The sequence below is a fragment of the Carcharhinus amblyrhynchos genome, chromosome 2 (genome assembly GCF_965287045.1).
Source record: "Carcharhinus amblyrhynchos chromosome 2, sCarAmb.v2.hapA, whole genome shotgun sequence".
Taxonomy (NCBI): domain Eukaryota; kingdom Metazoa; phylum Chordata; class Chondrichthyes; order Carcharhiniformes; family Carcharhinidae; genus Carcharhinus; species Carcharhinus amblyrhynchos.
Window position 1 is genome coordinate 77,666,748 of NC_137325.1, and position 26,093 is coordinate 77,692,840.

Sequence of the window (26,093 nt, forward strand, 5' to 3'; positions counted from 1 at the left end):
GGTCTTTGTTCCATTTTTAAAAATTTAGAAATGGGGATATCTACATATTATAAAAATATACAGTTTAAGGTCTGGGCCTTCATAGGGGAAGGTGGTGGTGTAACAGTATTGTCGCTGGACTAGTAATCCAGAGACCAGCATAGGTGCTCCGGAGACCTGAGTTCGAATCCCACCATGTCAGATGGTGAAATTTGAATTCAATAATAATCTGAAATTAAAAGTCTTATGATAATCATGAAATCATTGTTAATTTTCATAAAAACCCATCTGGTTCACTAATTTTATTTAGAGAAGGAAATCTGCTATCCTTACCAGGTACCTATATGTGACTCCAGACAATGTGATTGACTCTTAAAAATGCCATGAAATGATTAGCAAGTGTTGAAATGTTACCTGAAGCTCACTCATAAAAAGACAGCCAAGTCCCCATCGTTTCAAAGGCAATTGGGGAAGGCAATAAATGTCGGCCCTGCCAGTGATGCTCATATCCTATGAATGAATAGAAAAAAAAATGGAAAAGCAAAAATAGAATGACAGACCACTGCAATTTTCTTTTAAGTGTTAGTAAGATTCCTCAAACTCAAAGTGGTTATTGGTGTCACCCATACCCATGAACACAGTTCAGCATGGTTGATAAACCATAAGGCATTGCACTCCATCAGTGCCCAGGTAATCAGCACTACTGAAATATATGGATTAATGCTAAATTCCCAGTCAGCAATCAGGGTTATTTTGTTTTGAGATACATATCTGTACCTGATTTACTTAAAGGACAAGGGAAACTTGAAGGATAGCTCCCAGAAGGTCCTGACTGATGACACATTTATGAGAGCAGATACAACATGGCCTACAAGAATAGTGGGTGGAACTTTACAATTATTTTCCAAAGTGTCAAATTGAGTGGGAAAGTGACCTGTAGCCTGCCAGCTGTGCTGCAGGCTTTTCATCCAAGTTTTTAAACACTTTGAAAAAAAAAGCGGGAGGCCATTAGAACCATAGGGTCAAGAAGTCCCGATGTAAAAAAAAATGTAGAAATGAATCACCCAATAGACACACAGGCATGGCAAAAACAGGAGCAGAAAATCCCCCGCTCTGGGCCTGGAGTGGGTTTGGGCAGCGATTGATTGGGCTGGGAGTGGGAGAGATGTTTGGGCTGCAATTGACTGGGTCAGAGGTGAGGGGTTTGGGCAGCAGTCGACCAGGCTGGAGGGGGTGGGTGAGTGGGTTCAGGCAGTGATTGATCAGGCAGGAGGTGGGGTACAATCAGCCAGGAAGGCCAGCAATATCCAGGGAGGTACTTGACATCACTGAGCGGAGAGAGATCTATGCATTCTCAATTACACCCCCTGGTGTGAGCAACTGGCTTTCAAGTGAACTTTTCCCTCAGGAATCAAACTGTGCATCATTTCATTTTTTGCACAAAATGGCATAAGATTACATTTTCAAACTTGCCCAAAAAAACAGATCTTGTTTGGCATTTCAATTTTTTTGGTAAGATTGCCTCTTAAGAGGCAATTTAGCATGGCCAATCTCCCTAACCTGTACATCTTTGGACGGTGGGAGGAAATTAGAATTGGAGGAAACCCACACCAGGAGAACGTGTCCAAGAAAAGCGTCACTTGATTTGATCCAACTCATACATTAACTGATTTAATCTCAGTCCCTTTCATTTGCAATATCGCATTCACATTGCTGCACTTTGAAACAAAAAGAAAACAAACTGTAAATGCAAGAAATCTGAAACAAAAGCAGAAAATGCTTGAAATACACAACAGATGCACCATAAGTAATAAAGAGAAAGAGTGGGTTAATATTTTGGACATAATCATTCATTTGGAACTAAAAGCTAAAAGATAAGCAACCATTTTCATAGGATTGAGGGGAAAGAGCAAAGGACAAGGGGCAGACTATAGATACTCTAGTCACAGAGAGAGCATTCAAGAATTTAATGGCCTGCAAATTATAGAATAGACAAGCAGGGAATTGTTAAATCTTATATAAGATCATTTCAGTGAGGCAACTAAAAACATTGAAAGGACAAAAGTGCAAATAGCTAAAAATATGAAAAGGCATTGTTTGAACCATGATAAGAAAAATGGACATAGTTGAACAAAAGGAAAAAACTTGAAGATGTCAGGCTGAAATGGAAAGATCAAAATGAAACATGCTGTAGGCCTTCGATTCTGAAATGAAACCTTTTTGCTTTGATTTCAATATTTAAACTGATGCTTCTTTGTGGAACAAAGTCCAGCTTGGCAGCTGTCTTATAGATTGGTTTGAGTGTATGAAAGCTGCTGCTAAAATAATAAGATATTTAAAAAGGATCCAATGTTCTTAATTCATTTTCCTAATTTTACACATGCATTTCTTTTGTACTTAACAAGACCAGATAAATCAATATTTACAAAAACTTGAACTGTGTACTGATCACATCTGATTTTCTCTACAAGCTATAAACCTGTCAGCATCAGCGAAATATTAGGAGTGAGGCTTGTGAAAAAAATGGCATTTCAAATTAAGATAAAGGGAGGAAAAGTAACCCTGAGGAACCGAAGCATTAGGGACAGTGAGATGTGAAAATTCCAAAAATCTGAAACTTGGTCCAAACTAACCTCCAACTATCTACATCCAGATTTTTAAAAAAATATTAATTCATGGGATAGGTGCATCACTAGACCAGCATTTATTACCCATCCCTAATTGCCCTTTAGAAGGTGGTGGTGAGTAGAGGCAGAACATGGGGTGGGAAGTTAACTGGCTCCAGGAGGTGGTTTGGCCATTTTATTATACTGATGCCGGGATCTCACATTTAACCTGTTTTCCAGGTTTAATCCTGACTAGACAGATTTTGCAAGACTTGGGAAACATCAGTTCAAGGAAGGGAAGGGCAGCTTTGTGGAAACGTTGAATGCCTTTAAAGCATTGCTCGTGGTCCTGGAAATGCTTCCCATCAGCCCCTAAAAGCTTATGTTATTCCCTTGCATTGCATTTTCCATCCAAAGACCCCTATAGATCAGGACATAGACCAACCCTCCCCAGGGTCAAATCCCCTACTTAATGACAAGATTGGACACCTTCCCGTCCTCACATTCCCAGCAATGTGTTGGCAGATTCATTAACTATTTTTGTAGCTTTGGTCCTTCTGTGGAGTGCTCCCTGCTTACTGGGAGCAAAGCTTGTCAATCAAGCTGGCCTCCAGGCAGGGAATCTGTAAAATAAATCAATCTTCAGGTTCCCTGACCAAAACGCTTCCTCCTATGTGGGAAAACTGACTCTATCAATATTTGGGCCATACATACATACATATTTGGTCACTGTTTTAGACCCAAATGAAGTGAGTATCATTTCAAACAATTGCAACTTGACACATCTTCAGATTAATTTTAAGGCATGTGCACAAATAATAAAACATGCTGAGATATTGCATATTGCAGTGAGGTTCATTGGCTATTGCCTCTTGTCACCTGAGTCTTGTGCAGTCAATAGCACTCCAAAAGTAGATTTCCTGGATTTACTAAGGCTGATAAATAAAGTATCTTCTTCCAGCTGACTTTAGAGGGTCTGGCACAATTCCCTAGCTGCACAGATGATCTGTCCCCACAACTACTAAACTGGAATAATTACAGCATTTGAGGGGCACAATGTGAGAGGATTATTCAAAGTGCATTCCAGCTTGGTTGATTGATGACAATGTAGAGACATTCTTCTGCTGATTTTAGTTGAGGCGCTGTGTGTGTGTGGAAGTGGATTAATCTGGGGTTATTTTCCAGGGTGAGCCTGGTAAAAGGGGACCCAGTGGATTTTTTGGACATCCTGGACCAATTGGACCAGCCGGACCTAAGGTAATTTCTTTACATTAGCCTTATCTTTAACTATTTGTAAAACAAATAAATAATATATTTTTAATTAGTATTTTACTTTAATTTTTAAAAATATTTAGGAATAATATTCAAATCATTAATTTCAGAAACTGGAAAATCAATTGCAATCTTTGCCTGAATTTTCAATCTAAGACCTGGGCTTGGCTCCCCCAAAACAGTAAAGTTTGACAATATTTAAAGGATAATCTCTGATTGAAGAAAATTATTAAAAAATAAATTTTGATATGTGAATATGGTCAAGAGATAAATGTGTTGATTACAACCACCGTTTTGCCCCATTTCCAAGTCTTGACATTGAACAAAAGGGCACTTTTCTGCTCCCAACAAAGAATGCCTGGGGCATGTATCATAATATTTGGTGGAGGGGATTGTGCACATCTGCAATTCATCTGGCCCAATTGTACATCCATATCAATAAATAAAAGGTTCCTTCAAAAAAATGTCTTGATTTTGCTATATAATGTTCAAACATGAGAGTGGAAAAGTAGAAAATCTACCCTACGATGTATTTTTATTTAGTTTAATTTTCCTTTGCAGTTCTCACTATCTGTTAATGTGTTCATTGCAAGATTACTTTTAAGGCTAATTAGTTGTTGAGCGGAGATTGGATCAGGAGAAGAAGTCAGAGGAACATTTATGCTTGCGTAGTCCTAGAATGAAAATCCTAGAATTTTAAGAATGGTGCTGATAGAAACAGTTATCCTGCCTGCAACATCCAAAGAAACAAATGGTACATTCCCTCACAGGAATTCAGTAATGTGGTAATGGGTGTGTTAACAGATATCCAATGCATCATCCATTACCATTCCCATTGCCTTCAGTGTGCTGCCACCATAGAACATAACTTGTCCTGTCTTCCTGTCTCAGCATTCCAAAGGAACTGTTCCCTCAACACCCTTCAGCCACCACCAGCACCAGTCATTTCCCTATCCAATGGCACAGTGGTTAGCACTGCGGCCTCACAATGGCAGGGATCCGGTTTTGATTCCCAGCTTGGGTCACTGTCTGTTTGGAGTTTGCATGTTCTCCTTGTGCTTGCATGTGATTCCTCCGGGTGCTCCAATTTCCTCCTACAGTACAAAAGATGTGCTGGTTAGGTGCATTGGCCATCTAAATTCTCCCTCAGTATTCCAAATTGGCACCCAAGTGTGGTGACTAGGGATTTTCATGCTAACTTCACTATGGTGTTAATGTAAGCCTACTTGTAACACTAATAAATAAACTTCTACTTTATGATGCCTTTCCATGCTAATGTAGAAGTTGCAAAACTTGCTCTCTAACCTCCTCTCTATTCATTGTCCAAAGCCATAAAAACTCCTTACAAATGAAAAAGTAAGTTACCACTAAGGTGGGTGTGTAGTTTTATGGTGCAGGTGGGGAGGGAGGAAGAAACTTCTTTGAAAAAAGAAGCAGCCCAAACCCACCTTCTGCTCAGAATTGCCATGTTATGAAGGTGTCAGCATAATATTGGGGACAATTGATTGTCTACAAGCTCAATTGACCTTTAATAATGTATGGTAAGTGGACTGCTGATTTTGACACCCTCATCCTTTATTATGGGACACAGCTCGGGGGGATGAGAAGGTGGTGGGCTAGCCACCCCTCATATTCTACATGTCGCCCCCAGCAAAAACACACTCAGTAGGAGCCATAAAATCCAGCCCACAATCATGGAATCATAAACTCAGCATTTGGGTTTTTGTAGTTTATTTCTTAAACCTTTTGCTTTGCATTCAGACAAATGCCATTAACACTTCAATTAAACATATGTTTCTTCCTTTATCCCATTATTACTCCATTTGGCTTTGTGATATGAAACCTTTGATCATTTAACCCACTTCAGAGAGTCCTTACAGTGCAGAAGGAGTCTGTTCAGCCCATTGCGTCTACACTGACTCTCTGTACCCCACTCATTTACTCCACTAATCCCTATAACCTATGTATCTTGTCCTCTCCCTATCACAACACTTGCCTTTTGTTCTTTTTCCCACCATCTTATCTCTACACTCACCCCCTTTTCACTTGCTCAAAAGCTACATTAAAAACTTTTCTCAATTCTGATGGAAGATCGCTGACCTGAAAAGTAAAATCATTTTACCTCTCTATGGGCTAGAAGACCTACTGAATACATCTTCTGTTTTTCTTCCATCACTGGGGTTTTCCTTGTGTCACCTTTGGGTGTGTTGTGGACTAATTGGAAAGACCGATTGCGATTATTGGTCACCAACTCCATTATCATTGATTCATGTGATTATTCGGATGGCAAAAAGAAAACAAAATTGATCTTGATTTTTTTGTTCAGCGATTCCAATATGCATTAAATTGTATGCATTTAACCCTGGGTCAGGTATTTCTGTGCAGCTCCTACAAAATATTGACCTTGAATTTGCTTGAGGCTCTCCTGAATCCTATAATTACTTCAGCGGAAGTTAGCAGAACTTAGGAGAAGTGACTTGAACACCAGTTTTCAATCAATCATTCACATTATTACAGCACAGGAAATAAGGTAAAACTCTCAGAAAATAAGTAATGATTGTAAAGGCCAAAACATGTTACTAGGGGAATTTCACAGGAACTTCATTGCAGTGTTAATGTAAGCCTCACGTGTGACTAAGAAATAAACTTTAAATAAATAAACTTTAAAACACATTGGGAGGATATTTTTCAGGTACCAATTATGTTCATAATATTATATTCAGCATCTTTGAGATGCTGTAATAAATGGGCCAAATTCATTTTTCACAGAAAAAGACATTAACTATTTACCATTGCTGTTAGATCATTTGAAAGTGAAGAAAATTGTGTACTACATCAAACTTGTTTTTCGACAGAGACAAAGCAAATCAAAATAAGTGTTAATTCAATGCTGGAAAATGAAAATATTTCAGGTATATACTTTTGAGAAATATCTTGTGACAACTTTTTGAATACATCCTGTCAGGTCAACCGGGAATGTTGTTATCACGCACTTTTTTTTAATTTCAGGGGGAGCCGGGGCTCCGTGGACAAATTGGTTTTCCAGGCCCAATGGGAAAAGGATTTCCAGGGCCAAAGGTAAAACAAAATCTAAAGTTTTAAAATACTGACAGAGTATAAGACAGATATATAGAATACAAGTGAAGATAATATGCATTAATTTAAATGCCAACTTCAGTTTTATGGACATTGGAACTAAACAGGTACTTGAAAAAAATTGTCATTTTAATTTAAAGTTTAGATATGAAGTTCAAATCTAAGGTCAGCGTGGATTTATAATGTTTGATGAATCTATTGGAATTTTTTGTGGATGTATCTAATAGAGTTCATAAGGGAGAACCAGTGCATGTGGTTTATTTTGACTTTCAGAAGGCTTTCAGCAAGGTAAACATAGCAGACTACTGTGTAAAGTTAAAACATATGGGATTGTGCGCAGTGTCTTAAGATGGATAGAAAGCAGACAGAAAACAATGAGTTAGGTTAAGTGTGTCTTTTTCCAATTGCAGTCAGTGACTAGTGGGATACCACAGGGATCTGTGCTTCGACCCCAAGTGTTCATATTATATATTAATGATTTGGAAGATGGAACTAAATGTATTTTCTCCAAATTTGCAAATGATTCAAAATTGAGTGGGAGGGTAAGCTATGAGAAAGGCACAGAGATGTTTCAGTGTGATTTGGACAGGCTGCGTGAATGGACAAATGCAATATAACATGGATAAATGTGAGGCTATCCACTTCGGTAGCAATAATATGAAGGCAGATTATTATTTGAATGGGTGTAAATTGAGAGAAGTGGATACTCAGCGAGACTTTGGTGTGAAAGTAAGCGTACAGGCACAGCAAGCATAAGAAGGCAAATGGTATCTTGGTCTTCACATCAAAACGATTTCAGTATAGGAATATTTTACTGCAGTGACGTCGGATATTGATGAGGCCACACCTGGAGTACTGTGTGCAATTTTGGTGTCTTATCTGAGGAAGGATGCCCTTGTTATAGAGACAGTGCAGCGAAAATTTACTGGGCTGATTCCTGGAATGGCAGGTCTGACATATGAAGAGAGAGTAAGTAGGTTTGGATTGATGCGGAGTTGCTGGCATTGGACTGGGGTACAGTAAGTAGTCTCACAACACCAGGTTAAAGTCCAACAGGTTTATTTGGTAGCACAGGCTTTCGGTGAGTGCAGGATTTGTTTCATGAACAAGGCACATATAGACAAACTCAATTACAAAATAATGCTTCCAATGCGAGTCTTACAGGTAATCAAGTTTTTACAGGTGCAGACAACGTGAGTGGATAGAGGATTAAGCACAGGTTAAAGAGGTGTGAATTGTCTCCAGCCAGGAAGTTTGTGAGATATTGCAAACCCAGGCAAGTCATGGGGGTTACAGATAGTATGACATGAACCCAAGATTCCAGTTGAGGCTGTCCTCATATGTGCGGAACTTGGCTACCAGTTTCTGCTTGGCAATTCTGCATTGTTGTGTGTCTTGAAGGCTGCCTTGGACAACACTTACCCCTTGACTGCTGAAGTGTTTCCTGATGACTTGCCTGGGCTTGCAAAATCTTGTAAAATTGTCAGTACCTGTAAAGATTTGATTACCTGTTAAGACTCGCATTCCAACCATTATCATGTAATTGAGTTTGTGTCTATATATTCCCTGTTTGTGAACACAACTCCTGCACTCACCTGATGAAGAAGCGGCGTTCTGAAAACTCATGTTACCAAATAAACCTGTTGGACTTTAATCTGGTGTTGTGAGGCAATTTACTAGGTTGGGATTATATTCATCAGAGTTCAGAAGAATGAGAGGGGGTCTTATGGAGACTTATAAAATTCTAACAGGAGTAGACAGGGTAGATTCAGAAAGAATGTTCCTGATGCTTGGGGAGTCTTGAACTAGGGGTTGAGGATAAGGGGTAAACTTTGTAGGACTGTGGTGAGGAGAAATTTCTTCAGAGAGTGGTGAATCAGTGGAATTCACTACCTCAGAAAATAGATGAGGCCAAAACAGTGTCTAATTTCAAGAAGAAATTAGATGTAATTCTTGGGTGAAAAGGATCAAGGAATATGGGGAGAACTGGGATCAGTATATTGATTTTGATGATCGGCTATGATCAAACTGAATGATAGAATAGGCTGTAAGGGCCAAATGGCTTACTACTGCTTCTAGTTTCTGTGTTGCTAAAGCCTATGGTGACACATCAAAATTGCAGCAGTTCTTATTTGAATTTACCTAAATAAAGCCCCTATAAGATTATGGAGTAATTTCTACTATAATGAGGTACATAGTGTGCAATTGCATTGAAAACTGACAGTCAGAGGCTAATATCAGTAAATTGAGGTTCTCAGTCAGGGGATCCCCAAGTTATGCTGCTGTTATACATTGAGCATAATTACAATGGCATGCTGCATAAATATCCTTGAACACATAACATATATAAGAACAGAAAAATACCATTCAACCCCTTATACCTGTTTTACCATTCAATTAGATCATATTCAATCTCTGCCTCAATTCCATTTGCCTACCTTTATTCTATATGCCTTGATATCGTTATCAAAACAGAACTAACGATTTTAGAACTGAATGTTTTGATTGACCAGCATTCTTGGCCCTTTGGGAATAAGAACATAAGAAATAGGAGCAGGAGTAGGCCATCTAGCCCCTTGAGCCTGCCCCGCCATTCAATAAGATCATGGCTGAACTGTCGTGTCTCAGTTCCACATTCCCGCCCTCTCCCCATAACCCTTAATCCCCTTGCCTATCAAAAACCCATCAACCCGCGTCTTAAAAATATTTAGCGAGGCAGCCTCCACCACTTCAATGGGCAGAGAATACCAGAGATTCACCACCCTTTGAGTGAAGAAGTTCCTCCTCAACTCCGTTCTAAACCACCCCCCCCTTTATCTTGAGGCTGTGCCCCCTAGTCCTACTGTCCTTTCTGAGCGGGAAGAGCCTCTCCACCTCTATCCTATCCATCCCATTCATCATCTTATACGTCTCAATGAGATCTCCCCTCATTCTTCTAAACTCCAACGAGTACAAGCCTAGTTTATTCAGCCTCTCCTCATAGTTCAACCCCCTCAACTCCGGTATCAGCCTAGTAAACCTCCTCTGCACTCCCTCCAAGGCCAAAATATCTTTGCGCAGGTGCGGCGCCCAAAACTGCACACAGTACTCCAGCTGCGGCCTCACCAATGCCCTATACAGCTGCAGCAAGACCTCCCTACTTTTATATTCAATCCCCCTCGCTATGAAGGCCAGCATCCCATTCGCCTTCCTGACCACCTGCTGCACCTGCAAGCTGGGTTTTTGCGACTCGTGCAGAAGCACCCCGAGGTCCCTCTGCACCGTCGCCTGCTGCAGTTTTTCGCCCCATAAGTAATAGTCCTTCCTACCATTCTTCCTACCAAAGTGGACCACCTCACACTTGCCAACATTAAATTCCATTTGCCATTTCCTGGCCCATTCACCCAGCCTATCTAGATCTTTCTGCAGACTCTCCACACCCTCCGCACAATTTGCCGTTGAGGCCCCAGCACCGACCCCTGGGGCACTCCATTAGTCACCAACTGCCAATCCAAATAGCACCCATTGACCCCCACTCTCTGCCTCCTATTTGACAGCGAGGAATGGAGTTCCAGAAGTTCAGAAAAAGCATTGCCTAATTTAATCTCTCAATGGCCCATCCTAATTTTAACATTATGCCCAGGTTATCTCAGAGTTCCATTTCCAAGGAATAATGTTTCTCTCAGAGCATTAAAAATTTGAATCATATTTATGAAGTCCCCAGGGCCAGAATTTTCACTTCCCATACTCAGTAGATTCTGAGGTGCAGGGGGACTGTAAAATTTCCAGGCTGCATTCCACCTGGGATCATGCTCAGCCTGACTTGGTCACGATTTTATGCCAGGGCAAGTATTGCCTTAAAGGGGAAGCCTGCCCTTGACCCAATTAAACCCTTTTGTGGCCACTTAATGGCCGTCTAACGTTCTTTTCCTACCGAACCTCAATACTTAGGCAGGTAGGCGGAAAGCAAAGTTGAACTAAGTTCAATCTCAATTTAAGGGAACCTCCATCAGAAACTACCTTCTTGCTGGGGGCACCATCCCATTGGAGTGTGGTGACCTCCAAACATCCCAATTTCCTGAGACCCTGATTGCCCACTCATGACCCCTACTGGCCTCCCCAACCACTTAACTTTCCTCCGGCTCCTGGCACTTAGTTCCAGTTACTAGCTGCAGTATCTCTTCTGGCCACTGTGGCACTAATTCTGGAATGACTGGAGAGCTGCCAGCCAATCTGATGGGCCAGCAGCTCTCCAAGGCTGGACTGCCTTATGGTGATAGCAGGAATGTGAAATGACATTGGGCCTGCTGTAGTCTTTGGATGGCAGAGACTATCCTCAGAATTCTGACCTAGGTGGTTCTGTGGACTATCTTGGCACTTTTAGGATAAAAACTTTGCGCCAAATTGGAGTTGTACCATACATGGTGCAAATTCAAATGGGTGTGAAACCATTCACTCCAGGTGGTCTCACAGTTCTCTATTTATGAATTAAATCCCAATCTGTTTCTTTGGTTATATTGCCACTTCCATATTGGTAAGAGCTTAAACATTTAAAACTAAGCAAACAACTACAAATCTAGACACCATCGACAGATCATCACTTATTCTGTTTACTGGGCTATCAAGGATCAGTCTGCTGTCTCAACTGTGATAGGCTTTAGTCCCGATTATAATTTTGGGATGAATAGTAATAGAAGACATATTATATCATATGGAATTTCTGTGACAGAATTTCTTAGTGAGTCAGAGGGTACTCAATTTTATAACACTAGCGTATACCATGTTGCACATAGGAGAGTTATATCCGATAATGTGCAAAATGTTATAAAATTAAGTGCTGTGATAGTCTATAGAATTTACAGCACAGAAGCAGACCATTTGCCCCCAACTGGTCAACACCTGTGTTTATACACATGCATACAAGATTGTTCTTGGACTAATACATTTCAGGCACATTTTCTGCTAGTGTGGTCCTGGCATTCTGTCTTACCCATCTGGAGTGCATATAGTCAATTTACACACTTAGCTCAAGATCTTTCCATCCAGGGTCAGGAAGAACACTAGGGCCTCTGGCACTTTTCCATAGTTAAAGTATATAGAGCATGAGGGGTCAGAATTGCCAATCTTGATATAGTGTTTGATAGAATGTCCTTTAGTTTTAAATGAAATCTATCTTATTCTGAACTTGTAGTTACCCTGTCAAGATGTGTTTAACCTCTTTAATACATTTTTGAAAGGTATGTGTAACTATTTATATCTCCCAAATTATGTTCAAAAGATAGTCAGAAGATTTAACTCTGCGTCAATATAAAATGTCAAAATTTATTCTTTTTCATCCACAATCATTCTACTTTTAATATTTTAGATTGATCATCATCTATGCTAAGTAATAGATTTGCAGTGCTCTGTAGTGGCTGCATTCACGTGCAAAGATTTTTAAAAAGTTTGGTGACCAGATCAGAGGATGTAGGGCATGGAATTCAGTGCTGTTGGCCTCTGTGACAATTCTGTAGACCTCTGTGACAGTTCCCCATCACAATCCCAGCCATAAACTATTCTGAAAGAGGTCAGGGACAACTTTCCTAACAGAGGACAAATGAGGCCCTTAAGTGGCCAACTGAGAGCCATTAAGACCTTTCCACATCACTGTTAACACTCTGCCAAAAGTGGGGACACCTCTACTATGTATGGAAAATGCTGAGTAAAACTTTGGGGCCTCTCAGTCAGCTCAAGGGAGCTGGCTTCCTGGTCAGAAACTCTGTGGCCCACATAAACTACACCCCATCCCCCCAGTCCCAACAATGACCACCACCTGGAGGTGGGATGTTGTCCCTTAATGGATGGGAGCCCTGATGCCAGGCAATTGCCTAATTGCCACAGAATCAGTTTAGGGTTTGTAGAACCAACTATGACTGTCTAAAAACTATGCCAGCTTTTAGATCTGCCCTCACGGCCGCTGCTGATCTGACAAATTCAGCCCGAGGAAATATTTCTACACTCAACAATGTGGTAGACATTTGAAGCTTTATTCCACAAACAGTATTTGATTCTAGATTAATTGTTATTTTACATCTGAGATTGATAAGTTTTGACAACCAGAGGTATTAAGAGATCTGGGGAAATGGTGAGTATACAGAGCGAGGTTGCAGATCAGTTATAATGTCAGTGAATGGACAAATAGGATTGATGAACTCAATGGTCAAGTCTTGTTCCCATATTCCTTAATTCCTACATCCTATGTTGCAATCTGCACCTTACTGCCATGTAGACGAGATAGACATCCATTACCAGTGGCAGTTAAGGTCACCACAGCCCTGACTTTCTTTGCCACTGGCTTCTTCCAGGGATCAGCTAGTGACATCTTGAGCATCTGCCCATCAAGTCTCCCAGACAGCTTCCATTATCCAAGCAGATGCAGCAGATGGCTCCTCCAAGGATGCAGCTGGTGATGCTTGTGAAGAGTCCTTGCCCTGATGCACAGGAAAGAAGCTGCAGGAGCTCAAGGCTGGTCATTGAGCTAGCATTGGGCTGCTGAAGATACAATTCTGCTGCTTTGACTGATCTTGGGTGCCATTCATTATGCACCAGCAAGGGTGTTCCAAATGATAATAGTCTGTGTTGCTCTGTACAACATAAAGCTACAGATAAGTTTGGACCGAAGGAAGAGGAAGACAGTAACCATACTGCATTTTCAGACGAGGAGGAGGTAGAGTAGGAGCAGAAAGAGGAGAAGCCTCTTCAAAGGGAAGCCTAAGGTCCCTGCAACCACACACCTAGTTGCCAGGATTTCAGAGGACAATCTCAGACAAGCAAAATTCAACTAACCTGAGGCTCTGTAGTCGTGCGACACACCAATGATGATTCCCCTGGTTCTACGAGTCTCAACACTCCTCTACTCCAACTCAGAGTGTCAAAGCATTCCCACAGATAATAACCCATCCACTTCATTGACATGCATTGCTCATCTTCTACTTCAATCATACCATTTACCTCAAGGCTGATGTTTGCTTGGTGTCCAGGAGGAACATTGGGTATTGGACTGTAGAGATTTGAAATAATGTTTATGATGCATAAGCATTTACAATGAATTTAACACATTTACACACTTCCCAAGTATTTCCCCTTGTGAAACCATAGAATTGCACTCTTTCTTTTCCTTTTACTTCGTCACAACATTTTCCCTGTAGCTTTAGCAGAACTAGAGACAGACTGCTCTTTCTCCTGCTCTGTCTGCTTTGGTGCTAGTGTTTTTCTTTAGTGTTTCGTGCCTGTAAGAGCCTCAACAAAGACTGTCACAGCTAAATCTGATCGGGGCAGACTCAGCCATCTGGACAGGATCCAGCTCTGACTGAGGAGGGTGGGGAAAAGCGTGGAGCCTTGAGCAGATCCTCCATTTCCATGTGCCCTTTCTCCATCTTCCCTCTTAAGGGATACCTGCACTTTCATGCTGGGCAAGAACTGGAGAACATTTTGTTGTACTTCAGCAAAGTGGAGCTCAGCTGGCTGGACAGCTGGTTTGTGATGCAGAGTGACAGCAAAAGTGTGGTTTCAATTCTCGTGCCGGCTGACATTAGCCATGAAGGCCTTGCCTTCTCAATCTTGACCCTGAAGTCTGGTGATCTTCAGGTTTAATCCCACCAGCCAGCTCTCCCCTTCAAAGGGAAGAGCAGCCTATGGTCATCTGAGGCTATGGAAACTTAGTCTTTTAAATTGGCACACTGAGTGTGCAGGCCATTGGTGAGGGCCAGCCACACATGATTCACCGGTAGCTGACTATGTTTTCCATGGAGGTGGGCATTAGAACAAAGGTCTAAGACAGAAACTCATGGTAGAGATGGACTCCTCCGATCTTTCTGTAGTGGAGTGATGATCAAATCTGACACACTTTGTACTGCTGCTCGAGAATTGTCCACTTGGCCAACGGTTCCCTATGCTCAGCATTAGCGTCCAATTCACAGAGCTTGGAGGGTCCTCTGGCTGGAAATCCCGTCAGGGCTGCTTATAGGCCTTTTCCCACTGTGGCAGTTATTTTACCAGTAGTGGGAAGGTGGGCCCTCTGCCATGTGGGGAGATGCCAAGTATGCTCTTGTGGCCTCCTTGCAAGCACTGGGAGGGGGGCTCCAAATCAATTCCCTGTGACCCAGAGTGCCCACAGTATTACCACCTTTGAAGTCCCTCCAATGTATGTGTATCTAAGCTGGTAGAGGGTGCACATAAGTTATGCAATGGTGCCATCTCAGAATTTACTTCCTCTGAGTGAGTCAAATCTTCTGTGGACACCTTGGTATCTTCCAGCTCCAACTCCTGCAACATGATTGAACAGAATATGGGAAATGAAAGACATGAATTAGGACTGAAGTAGGGAAAGAATTCAAAATCATGATTGTGCTGATATTCATAATTCAGGTGCAGATAGCAGCCAGTCAACTTGAGTGACTGTTGTGTGATATATGATTGCGTGCTATCTAATTCTGTGACCACATATTTATATGAACAAAGGACAAAGAACTGTACAGCACAGGAACAGGCTCTTCGGCCCACGAAGCCTGACACCTTTCTAAATGCCTTTTGCTTCAATGCAGTTCGTATTCCTCTAATTCCTGCCTATGTATGTATCTGAGGAGTTGCCTCTTAAACATTGTCATCTTTCCATCTCCAATGGCCATACACTTCACCACTCTATTGATCACCATTGCCTCTGCTTCTGCAGTGGTCAGGATGGCAAGTACTGCAAAGCCACCTCCAGTTCTTTGTCTCTCTTTGGAGTTGTATTCTCTCTCCTGTGAGGAGAGGAAGTCAGAGTTATAAGTGTGCGAAATTAAATGTGTTGTGAGGATGGAAGGAAAGTATTGGAGGGTGACAATGAGGGATGAGTGCAAGTCAGCAATAAGATGAAGGTCAGTCATAGCTGCTTAGGTGGTCACATGAGGAGATGCCTCAAGAGTGAAGAATGGGAGAAACAGAAAGTCTGAGAAGTGTTGTGCAGGAGATGGCCAAGAAACCCAGAGGGAGGGGAGCATGCTTCTCACCTCTCCTGTCCTGAAGTCTTTGAATCTCTTCCAGCTCTGCATCCATTATTGTGGAATTGTAATGCTGCACATATCCTCTGAGACTTCCAGCCATGACAGCTTCCTCTCAGAGGCTGGACAGATCCTCCCTCTGGCCAGAGATGACATTTCTCTGTGGGCCCTTACAGAGGGCAGCATTACCTGCAGAGTTGACACCAAGAACCAGCGATGGATGATGAACTGGTGACATATTTACACCAGCATTCCATCATGATTGCTTTTGATATTTGCATAATGAATCAATTGTGAGCCCTAACTGGGTCCCATTAAATACTGAGGCTTGAACCATCAACTCTTGTGATGTGATTACACCCACCTGCTCCAATTGGTCAAGATACCAGGCAGTGGAATGCTAATACCTTGTCTGAGTTAAAGTCTACAGCAAAACCTGGTACTTGAATTTTTGGATTCCTAACCCACTGCCAGCTTCCCCCTAATACAAATAGGTGCAGAAGTTAAAATTTTTCCAGAAAGAAACAATAGATAATCAGTATTCTATCAGTATAAAGCGAATATACTGAATGAAAGGCACCAAAGTCTCAATGGCTGCTCTCCTTTTTGAGAGAGCTGACTGGTGGTGATTAAACCTGAGGGTTACCACAACTCAGTCAAGGTTGAGAAGGTGGGACTCTTATGGATAACCTCAGCTGGTATGGGAATTAAACTCACGCTTTTAGCATCTCTCTGCATCATGAACCAGCCATCCAACTAACTGAGTTAACCAGTTCCTCTCTCACGTATTGGTTGGCTTCTTCTTAATGGTCTGTATCTCATCAGTCATAAATGATCCACAACTGAGGCAAATGGCTGGAATTTGCTAAAATCATGCTCTAGTCTATTGCTGTACTACTTCTAGAAAGAAAATCTTGTTGCTTTCTGCATAACCATTTTAGTTAAGTGCATATAGTTGTTATCAAACACCTCAAGGTCCCAAGTCTGCTGAATATCTGTAACACATTGCCAAGCAGAATCCACCAGAAGAGTTCCTGTGTATTTGACAGCCTGCACACCAGAGATACGCTAGCCATGTATGTGGGATAATTATTATTGGACTTGCTCTCGTTCTGACGTTGTACGAAGAGTTGGAAAAAGTTGTAATAATTTTCAGCATGTCCAAAAGGATCAGGAACATCACTGATAATATTTGATGTTTGAGAACATAATAATGGATATACTTTGCCAAGTTGATGAAAAACAGACAAGAATTATTTTGTGGCTGACCAAGAAGCAACAATCCAAAACTGGTGAGCAATGATGGGAATGTAACTGAAACTGAGAAAATAAATAGAGAGGTTAACAAGTGACAAGATGTGAGAAAAGAATCACATGTCAATGAAGGATTAATGTTAAAACCCTGGCATTTTGAAAAGATTTAACCGTGACCCCAGGAGCAGAGTCAGGTCCAACATAATGTGAGAGTGGTCATGTTGAGACAGATCTCACATTGCTATGTCATCAGGTCACACAAGCCTTAAAAGGATCATATGAACTGTAAAAGATACAATATTATGTTATATCACATTGCATCATGAATATTATGTCCTTTCCACACCAAATAATAGTTTTGGTGATCTAGGAAGAATCTGAATTCTAGCGACATGTACTTTATATCTTGTCATGATACTATGTGCTATTCTGCCTCCACAGATTAAGGTTAAATCATTAAAACAGTAACTGAACTGTCTTGCAACAACGAACAGCAAAGGATTCTTTTCTTCACCAATGCAATCTTCAAGATCTCTTCTCACCAGTAGAATTCCTGATCTACTATGAAAAACTGTCAAGAGTTCTTTGACAGTCACCTGAGCAGGCAGATTATCATCTGAAAGATGGCGGAGGGGGCGATTCTCCCCAAAAAATTCTAAGCGTCAAATTCGTGTAAAAGCTGGAGTAAATCCCATTGGTTTTTTCAGCAGGAATTTCAAAATGAATCTCCCACGCTTTGTGCACCGCAGAGTGCACTAGCATCATGTGAAAAATCAGTGGGCGGGGTCTATTCCTGCTGGAGAGGTCGGCACATATCACTGAGCAGACCACTGCGCATGCGTTGATCTGTGATAGTAGGGATCGGCGCGTATGCAGTAGCCCCACAATGCTGGCCTCCCTCAAACTTGACCTTCTGGGGAGTCTCAATGGTCCCTTTCACTCCAGCAGGGTCGGGCTGCCAGCTCCCCGCAAGTGGGGAGCTCTTGTAAAACCCGCTGGAGTAAAACGCTCCTGGCCTGGGAGCATTTTAGAGTATATTCCTATTGGATATAATTATCTTCAAAAGGGACCAATTTCTTTACTTGGTGATTAGGTTATTTTCTTATTGTTTGAGGCAATTGTAATAAATATTCCTTGATGTATGGTTATCAAAGCTAACCAGAGAAGCATGTTGCAACAATGTAAATGTAAGATTCCAATGTAAAGAGATCAGATCAGTAGCAAACCATTTCATTTGAATTGTATTATAAATTTAACACTATATGTTTTTGTTGCAGGGTGATCGAGGACCACCAGGACCACAAGGTTCTATTGGTAACCCGGGAGTTGGAACAATAGGTCCCAAGGTAACTGAAGTCATCTCATTAACCATCAACCCTGAGAATGACTTATCCTTTATATTTTGATTCAAATTTTACTTCTCAGAAGCAATTTAAGTGATGCATTTTGAATAAATGCAATAGATTTTAACCCCCAGCAGGTTTCAGGCAGACAAGGAACAAGATCAGTGCAAAACACGCTTGTGTTTGCTGAGTATTGTAACCACCGGATCTCGCCTGCATGTTGCTGGTCAGTTGTCTCCCTGATACAAACAGAAAGTGGCAGCTGCCCGACTGATGGTGGAACTGGAAGTTGGGCCAGCACCAAAGGAAAGCTGACTGGCAAATGAGTGTGTCATGGGGCAGGGAATTCTGGAATATCGCAGAGGAGTCAAAGGCTGGGTACAGGGCAGAAATAGCTTCAACATTCCTGTGCTCCATAAAATGAAGTTTTTAGCTTACCTTGGAGGGCCATTTTAGTGCTCCTGTCGTATTTATTTTGCCTGTTAGAAAAGTTGTGGTAATTCCCCTATTTAGCCACAAGTTAAAATACTAGCAGAATTGCATTGATGTCATGGGACTCCAATTTGCATCAATTCAAGATGCTCATATTGAGTCTGACAGGCACCCTAACTACTGTCAAATCAGTCATGTTAAAATCCAAAATTGGCAGGAATAGAGTGGGAAAGGGAAAGCTGGTCAGAGCATTTGTGTTACATATCCCCACATCCCTCAGAAGTGCAGATGTGAAGAATTTTTCCTATTGCTTGTGTTACAATGTGGAGGTGATGTTTCCCTCTGCGTGATTTTGGAACCCTCCCAGATATACCTCACCTTGTAATTTTAAGTAAGTGTGCATGAGATAGTAGGGAGCTACTGGTTTTGGTAAATTAAAGCAGTATCTGACACTCTTAATCATGAACAATTAATGGGACTTTATTTGAAAACTGGTGACAACATTATTAAGATAATTAACAAACTGAATAAATTTCCCGTAAAATGCTGCTCTAATAATGCAAGACTCACGAATGAAACAAAGGCTGATAAATTCCAGTCATTCTCAAAATGATATGTATACACCCAGGCCCTTGTTAGAAGTCTGAAGGTCTTTGCTGTTCAGGTTTAAAACATTTTCCGAGTTAATCTATTTTTGATGTAGATGGTAAGTTTGATGAAGACATACATTAAACTGCAGGATTTTATGTATGAGAGATGAGTCTGTCCCTCCTCCCTCCCAGAGCAGCACAGTGGTTAGCACTGCTACCTTACAGTGCCAGAGACCTCGGTTCAATTTTAGCCTTGGGTCACTGTCTGTGCGAAGTTTGCACTTTCTCCCTGTGTCTGCGTGGGTTTCCCCAGGGTGCTCCGGTTTCGTCCCACAGCCCAAAGATGTGTGGTTTACGTTGTTTGGCCATGCTAAATTGGCCGTATTGTCAGGAGGATTAGCAGGATAAATGTGTGGGGTTGCAGGAGTAGGGCCACAGTGGGATTGTGGTCAGTGCAGACTCGATGGGCTGAATGGCCTCCTTCTGCACTGTAGGGCTTCTATGATCCTTCTGTCTAAAGAGGAGATTACTCTTTTATTTCCCCGCCTAGGTTTAAATACCTAGAATTACTTCAAAGTATTCCTGCTATTTGCTTGGCTTGAGGCTGTCAACAACACTCAAATTTGAATTCAATTGATTCTGTGACTATGAGTGCTTGGTTTAAAATCATTGGTCCAATTTCAAAAACCTATTTTGCTCTGCTGGAATTCTGCTGCTGCTCTGGATACAAATTTTGCAAAGTTGGCTTCTGTAGCCAAGCACAAAGACACTTTTTTTTTGGTTTTCTTAACATTTCTTTTCAATATTTACATTTGTCAAACATTTTTAACCTTATGCGTCTGAATCAATAATAACTTGAACTGTTATCTTTTTAACTACGAGAAATGCAGCCTTTTGTTGTGGTGTTTGGGACAGAGCAACATGATTTGAATACATTTTTATAATAAAAATTTGCAATTGTTCAGTGTCCAGAAGATCTTGTGGTTTCACGGGTTCTGAACACATACCTTTGATTGACAACATGGATGCACTGGATATTGCTGGAGAATAAAAAGATTTGCAATGTGATCCTCAGAGATAGCTTCATTTTCCATTGTGTGGCATTCTGAGAATGTCCCTGTCTCCTGAATTGGCACGGTTTTGGTTCATTGGAACAAGTTTATCCAGGTGCAGTGAAAATAGAATCTGGATTCACACCAAGGAAGTGGTTCCCATTTCCTACAAAAATGAGTACCATCTTCAAATTGTAAATATAATTTTGTTTTATTGTTTTCCTTTGTTAGGTTGATTTTGAATCTTTTTTTACTGTTTTATTTGTATATGCACCCTTTTTAGCACATGCCAGTTACTAATGTTTCAGTGTTATATCCAGCAGCTTGTCTGGTAGGATGTCATTCTTTTCTTCTACAAAAATGTGGAGATGTCAGCGATAGACTGGGATGGGCACAGTAAGAAATCTCACAATACCAGGTTCAAGTCCAACAGATTTATTTGGAGCCAAGAGCTTTCCAAGCACTGCTCCTTCACCTGAAGAAGGAGCAACAATCTGTAAGCTCATGATTCCAAATAAACCTGTTGGACTTTAACCTGGTACTGTGAGACTTCTTAATGTTCCTGCTATCCTCTGGGAGCTGGAGGATGAAAATAATTTCTAGAGGATTCACTAAATGGATGTGTGCTCTTTGATTACTCCTGGGTTGCATGGTACCAACACACTATTACCCAAGGAGGATGATCCACTGAACCTGTCAGATCTTTTTGGGCATGTCACAGGGTTTGTGATGACTTTCCAAGTTAAGGATCACCTTAAGGTGACGTTTGTTTTTTCCAAACAGCCTAGATGCACTGAAAGTTGGAAAAACATATGCACAACTTGCACACAAACACAGTTGGAGGTGAATGAACTTGCATTATACAGCTAACTTGTTCTAAGTCAACTGAGATGTTAGAACCTTGAAAGAAGTGGTTGCTGTGAAATGAGGACCAGTTGCTTCACCTCTGGTTCACATCTGCAACTCATCCACACATGGCCAGTAGGATCATCATCAGAGCAATGCCAACACAGTCAACATCCTTGAGCTGATGATTGAGGTGCTTAAGTAACTGCCTGTACCACTCCGGAGGAGCCCTACATTAGTAGCTGGAACATATGTCCTGATTCGTCATCAGCTGCTGTGTTTTTCACAATTAAAGTACAGAAGGCTGTAGGTTGGAACTTCCAAAATTAAGCAATGTGTAGACCTGGTCACCATTTGACTTCATGATGACATGCTCACCTAGAGCATCACGAGGGTTAAGTTTGGCAGGATTACTCCGAATCTCAGGCAGAGTAGGTGTGTTTAAAGAGAGTTTGTATGTTTAGTTAATAAACCTCCCATTTGTTGAATGTCCCCTGTGTAGTTGTTGATTTAATGGACCATGCAGAACTACAGTATTGTTCCCCTGAGTTAACACTGAAATGGAACATTGGGAAGGAATAATATTTGGTCGGAATGATCCTCAAAGGATAATCGTTAAAAGAAATGCTGGAGGATCTTTTAGTCTAGGGGAAGTTTTTTTCACAAATGGCAAAAAATGGTGAATAATTGGTTTAAACCCTTTCTTGTGTTGTCGTGTTATAAATTACAGTATCTGTATTATGATATGTAATGTTAAATGACATACAGGTTGCAATAACTGATGGATACAGATGTTAGTGAGATGGTTTTTCTCAAGCTTTTCAGAATGCTAATAAAGCAGGTTACATTAAAACATCCATTTTATTTTCTGAATCTGCTGGCAACAATGTTCTGGAAAATGTCCAAAAATCAGTTCAGACATTCAAGGCCTCTATGATTGGATTGGCACAGATGGATTGAGTCCGCCTTATGCATTGCTTCAACATGCTTCAGATAAGCCTATATCTGTTGCTGCCTTAAGGCACCATAAATGTAGATAGGGGCATGAAAGTTTCATCTGCTTAAACTATAAACCTTAACAAGTCTGTAGAATGCTGAACTGATGAACTTTTAGCATAAGCTGAAAGTAAGTCATGGAATTCAGGACATGATATAATGGTATTTTAACTGAGTATAAATGCAAAAGCTTTGTAGAGAAGTTAGGGAGAACCAGAGATAAAATCCTTGTTTCCTGCAACCTTTGCATCAGTGTGTTGTCTAGTGGTATTATTTCCTCTAATAAACCTAAAGGCATGTGTTTTCAAGATTCTATTAAGCCTTTGTTTGTAGATTTTTAAATATTTATTGTATTATTTTTAATTAATTTATTATTTTGTCATCTTTGAATGACACTTGTTATGCATTGAATTTTTTTTTAGGGATATCGTGGGGCTACTGGATTACCTGGACCACCTGGACCGAAAGGAGAAGGTTATCCTGGCCCTCAGGCAAGTAGTGGCTCAATGCAATATTTTCTTTAACCTTTGCAAATTGTTCACAGATAATCTTTAAGCACAGCTGGGTCATGCCTCCCAAGAATGCCTATTAGGAAATCACTCATGAACTCCAAGGGCTTTCAGCTCAATGGATTGCAAAAAAATGATTTCTCAATATATGCACACAATCAGCCAGTGCTGATATTTCATTCGCTTTACCACTTTTCCATTCTGCGGTGATTAGGAATAAGTAACAATATTGAGTAGACAGACCAAGGGCACCTCAGATGTGGCCCATTTCACGGGAAGTAATCTGATTTTGTATTTTATTAGAGAATTTTAGCAGCAATTTTGAAAATTGCACAAATTTAATCAAATTCAGAATGGTCGCCTTTCAAGTGAACAGGAATAGTGCAGCGAACAATTTTGTAGATTAATATGGTTTTAGTTTTCCTGTGTCTACAAGATGATAAAGAGTAGAAGTTGGAGTATGCCATTTGGACCTTCGAGTCTGTTCCACCATTCAATCAGATCATGGCTGCTCAGCTTGTGGACTTAAGTGAACTTTCCACCTACCCTTGAATAACCAGTAACCCTTGAATCTCTTGATCAAGATCAAAAATCTGTCGAACTTAAATTCAGTAAGCCAGCTTCCACTGCTCTCTGCAGCAGAGAATTCCAAAGATTAACAGCCCTTTGAGAACAAATTCCTCATTTTTTTTCTGCCTTAAATGGGAGACCCAGTTCTAGATTCCTCCAAGGGGGGAGGTGGGGGAATCATCCTCTCATTATCTACAAGATTTACATAGTCACTGACCTGTTACCATCTGGTTAGGCACCATTAACATTTAAAGAGCAATCTAAACACCTAATTTTAACCACAACAACAGATATTGGCTAGAATTCCCCAACCATTTACGTCCCGCTGCCGCTGCCTGAAGAATGGAAAATTTGACACTCAGCCAAATCTTCATTTACTGCAGTAGGACTGGAAAATTCTAGCTGCAGGCGACGTCAGGGAATTGACCCATCATGTTTTATAAATAAACACAAACTTTATTGTATATAAAGGCTTGAACAAAACAAGCACGGTTAGCTTAACTATACTTTATAACTATGTACGTTGTGCACTCAGGTTTACTTCTTACTTCTGTAAAGATCACTCATAAGTATTCTTAGAGGTAAAGCTTAAATTTACCATCTCTTGACCGTGAATGCCTCAGTCCTTTGTTCTGGTTACTTTTATAATTCTTCCAAGCTCATAAGGACTCATCCATTAGTTTCAAACCGAGCAGCCTTGAATCTTCTAGTTCCTCACAACATTCAGCTGAGATTAAGTCTTACCCACGTTTCCACACAGTAAATGAAACTCTGCTCACAGTGCAGGTCTCTCTAACTGTCATTCACTTTGACTATCTTCTAATGAGCTGCAAACTGTACACATCAGTTCCAAGCTTCAACTATGACGTGGATGGTTCCATATCCCTTTATATAGCATCAATCAGTTTCAGTCTGCCCAAAAGTTTTGGTTTTCAAATCCCAGGTTCAGTTTTTGTTTCCTTAGAAACAAGGAAGGTCAGTTTTCTTTTTGTTTCCTTTTTTTTAACTGGATAGTGGAGCAAAACCCAAGACTGAAATTCTCCATGGTTCACCACACAGGAATGCAGGTGAAAGCTCTTGTTAAATTTTGTAAGACCAAATTCATGTGGAGTTTAAATGAGTCTGGAAAATTTGCCTAGTTTTTTCTAAAGGAAAAATCTCTGGGGAAAAATGCTTATTGTTAAAGATAATTCTGACATTAAAAGTTACCAGGCTGCGAAAGGCTTGCTTTCAGACAGATTTCAAAATGGTCACATGACCCCCTTCATTTTGCCTTAAGTTAAAGACACAGCCCCAAAATTTAACAATCGGGAAGAAAGAACAGGAGCCAATGAAATAAATCAAAATTGACAGAAAAATATCTGGAAGGAATAAAGAGAATAAGAGTCTCTTTTGAATTTGAAGACGACTAACTCTAGAGAAACACCACAGTGATTACAGCAAGAAGTGGGTATTGAGCTATATCCTTAGTTATCTGTTGGTAATGCTGTAAGATTTAGTGTTTGGATTAAAAGTAATCTTTAACGTGTTCCCAGATTATTGCTGAAATTACCAGTTAAACTAGTTTTTTACAACCTGGATTTCTTCAGCTGTCACATATAATAGTCATAGAATGCTTTATTTATTAAAATATTTTAACCCCTCTATAAGAAGGAGTTTCTTTTTACAATTGTATTTTAGGGTGTGCAAGGACTGCCAGGCCCACGTGGTGACCCAGGGGAAGATGGCAAAGGTTTTCCTGGATCAAAGGTAAATCTATAATACAATTCTATTGACTATTATTATCCATAGGGAAATTTGTTTTGGGTATTTTGCTTGTCCATTAAAAAAATTATACAAAATGGATAATAAAAAAAAGAAAAATACCCAATTACAAATATCTAACTTTAATTAATTATCTAACGAAAAGTATTCCAAAATATTAAAATAATCAGTCAACGAGTTCTGCCCTGAGTGCATATCCTCGTCCAGATATCAAACTCGTGTTAAAAGGTCTTATATAGAAGGGCCCAAACAGGTTCAGGAACCAATTTGTCCTACATCTGAGGCCTTTTCCTTGAACACATTCAGCAGTAATACTGAGACAAGGGCTGATACTCATTGTCCACGACACTCTTTGCTTTCTTAAAAAATCTTCAAGAACAGATTTTCTCAAGAGAAATCTGCTTATCAAATATCCTTCATGCCTGGTTCAATAATCACTATAGCCTTAAAGTGTCTGTTTTCCTAAAACAGCAATGCTGAGTGAGACATCTGAAAAGGACAGCACTCTCAGCTAGAGTTGTGTAGAAGAGCTTCAAGATTGTAGCATCTATCAAAAGGATTTTCATTTTATCAGATAGTATAATTAGATATGTCCCTGGATATCTGTGCTTATCAAATTGAGAGGTGAATATTTAGCATTTTGCTATTCACTCCATGTGGCAACAGTTAATCTCTTTCCCAGTCAGGTAACACAACATGTAATGAAATTTGGATACTACATACCATGTTAAAGCTAACAAGACTTAACCATAATTTCTGTTGCCTTCAATGGGCAGGAAACAATT

At 40.5% G+C, this 26,093-nt stretch overlaps 1 protein-coding gene across 1 annotated transcript in view; it reads left to right on the forward strand.

The window, feature by feature from the left end:
• The window catches only part of LOC145355508 (uncharacterized), a 207,281-nt gene that overhangs the window by 143,408 nt on the left and 37,780 nt on the right, over window positions 1-26,093 (forward strand). Inside the window, exons 21-25 of the mRNA XM_080207731.1 lie at window positions 3,771-3,842; window positions 6,867-6,935; window positions 18,484-18,552; window positions 22,888-22,956; window positions 25,225-25,293. Coding sequence (XP_080063857.1) covers window positions 3,771-3,842; window positions 6,867-6,935; window positions 18,484-18,552; window positions 22,888-22,956; window positions 25,225-25,293 — 348 coding nt within the window. The remainder of the gene's footprint in view (window positions 1-3,770; window positions 3,843-6,866; window positions 6,936-18,483; window positions 18,553-22,887; window positions 22,957-25,224; window positions 25,294-26,093) is intronic.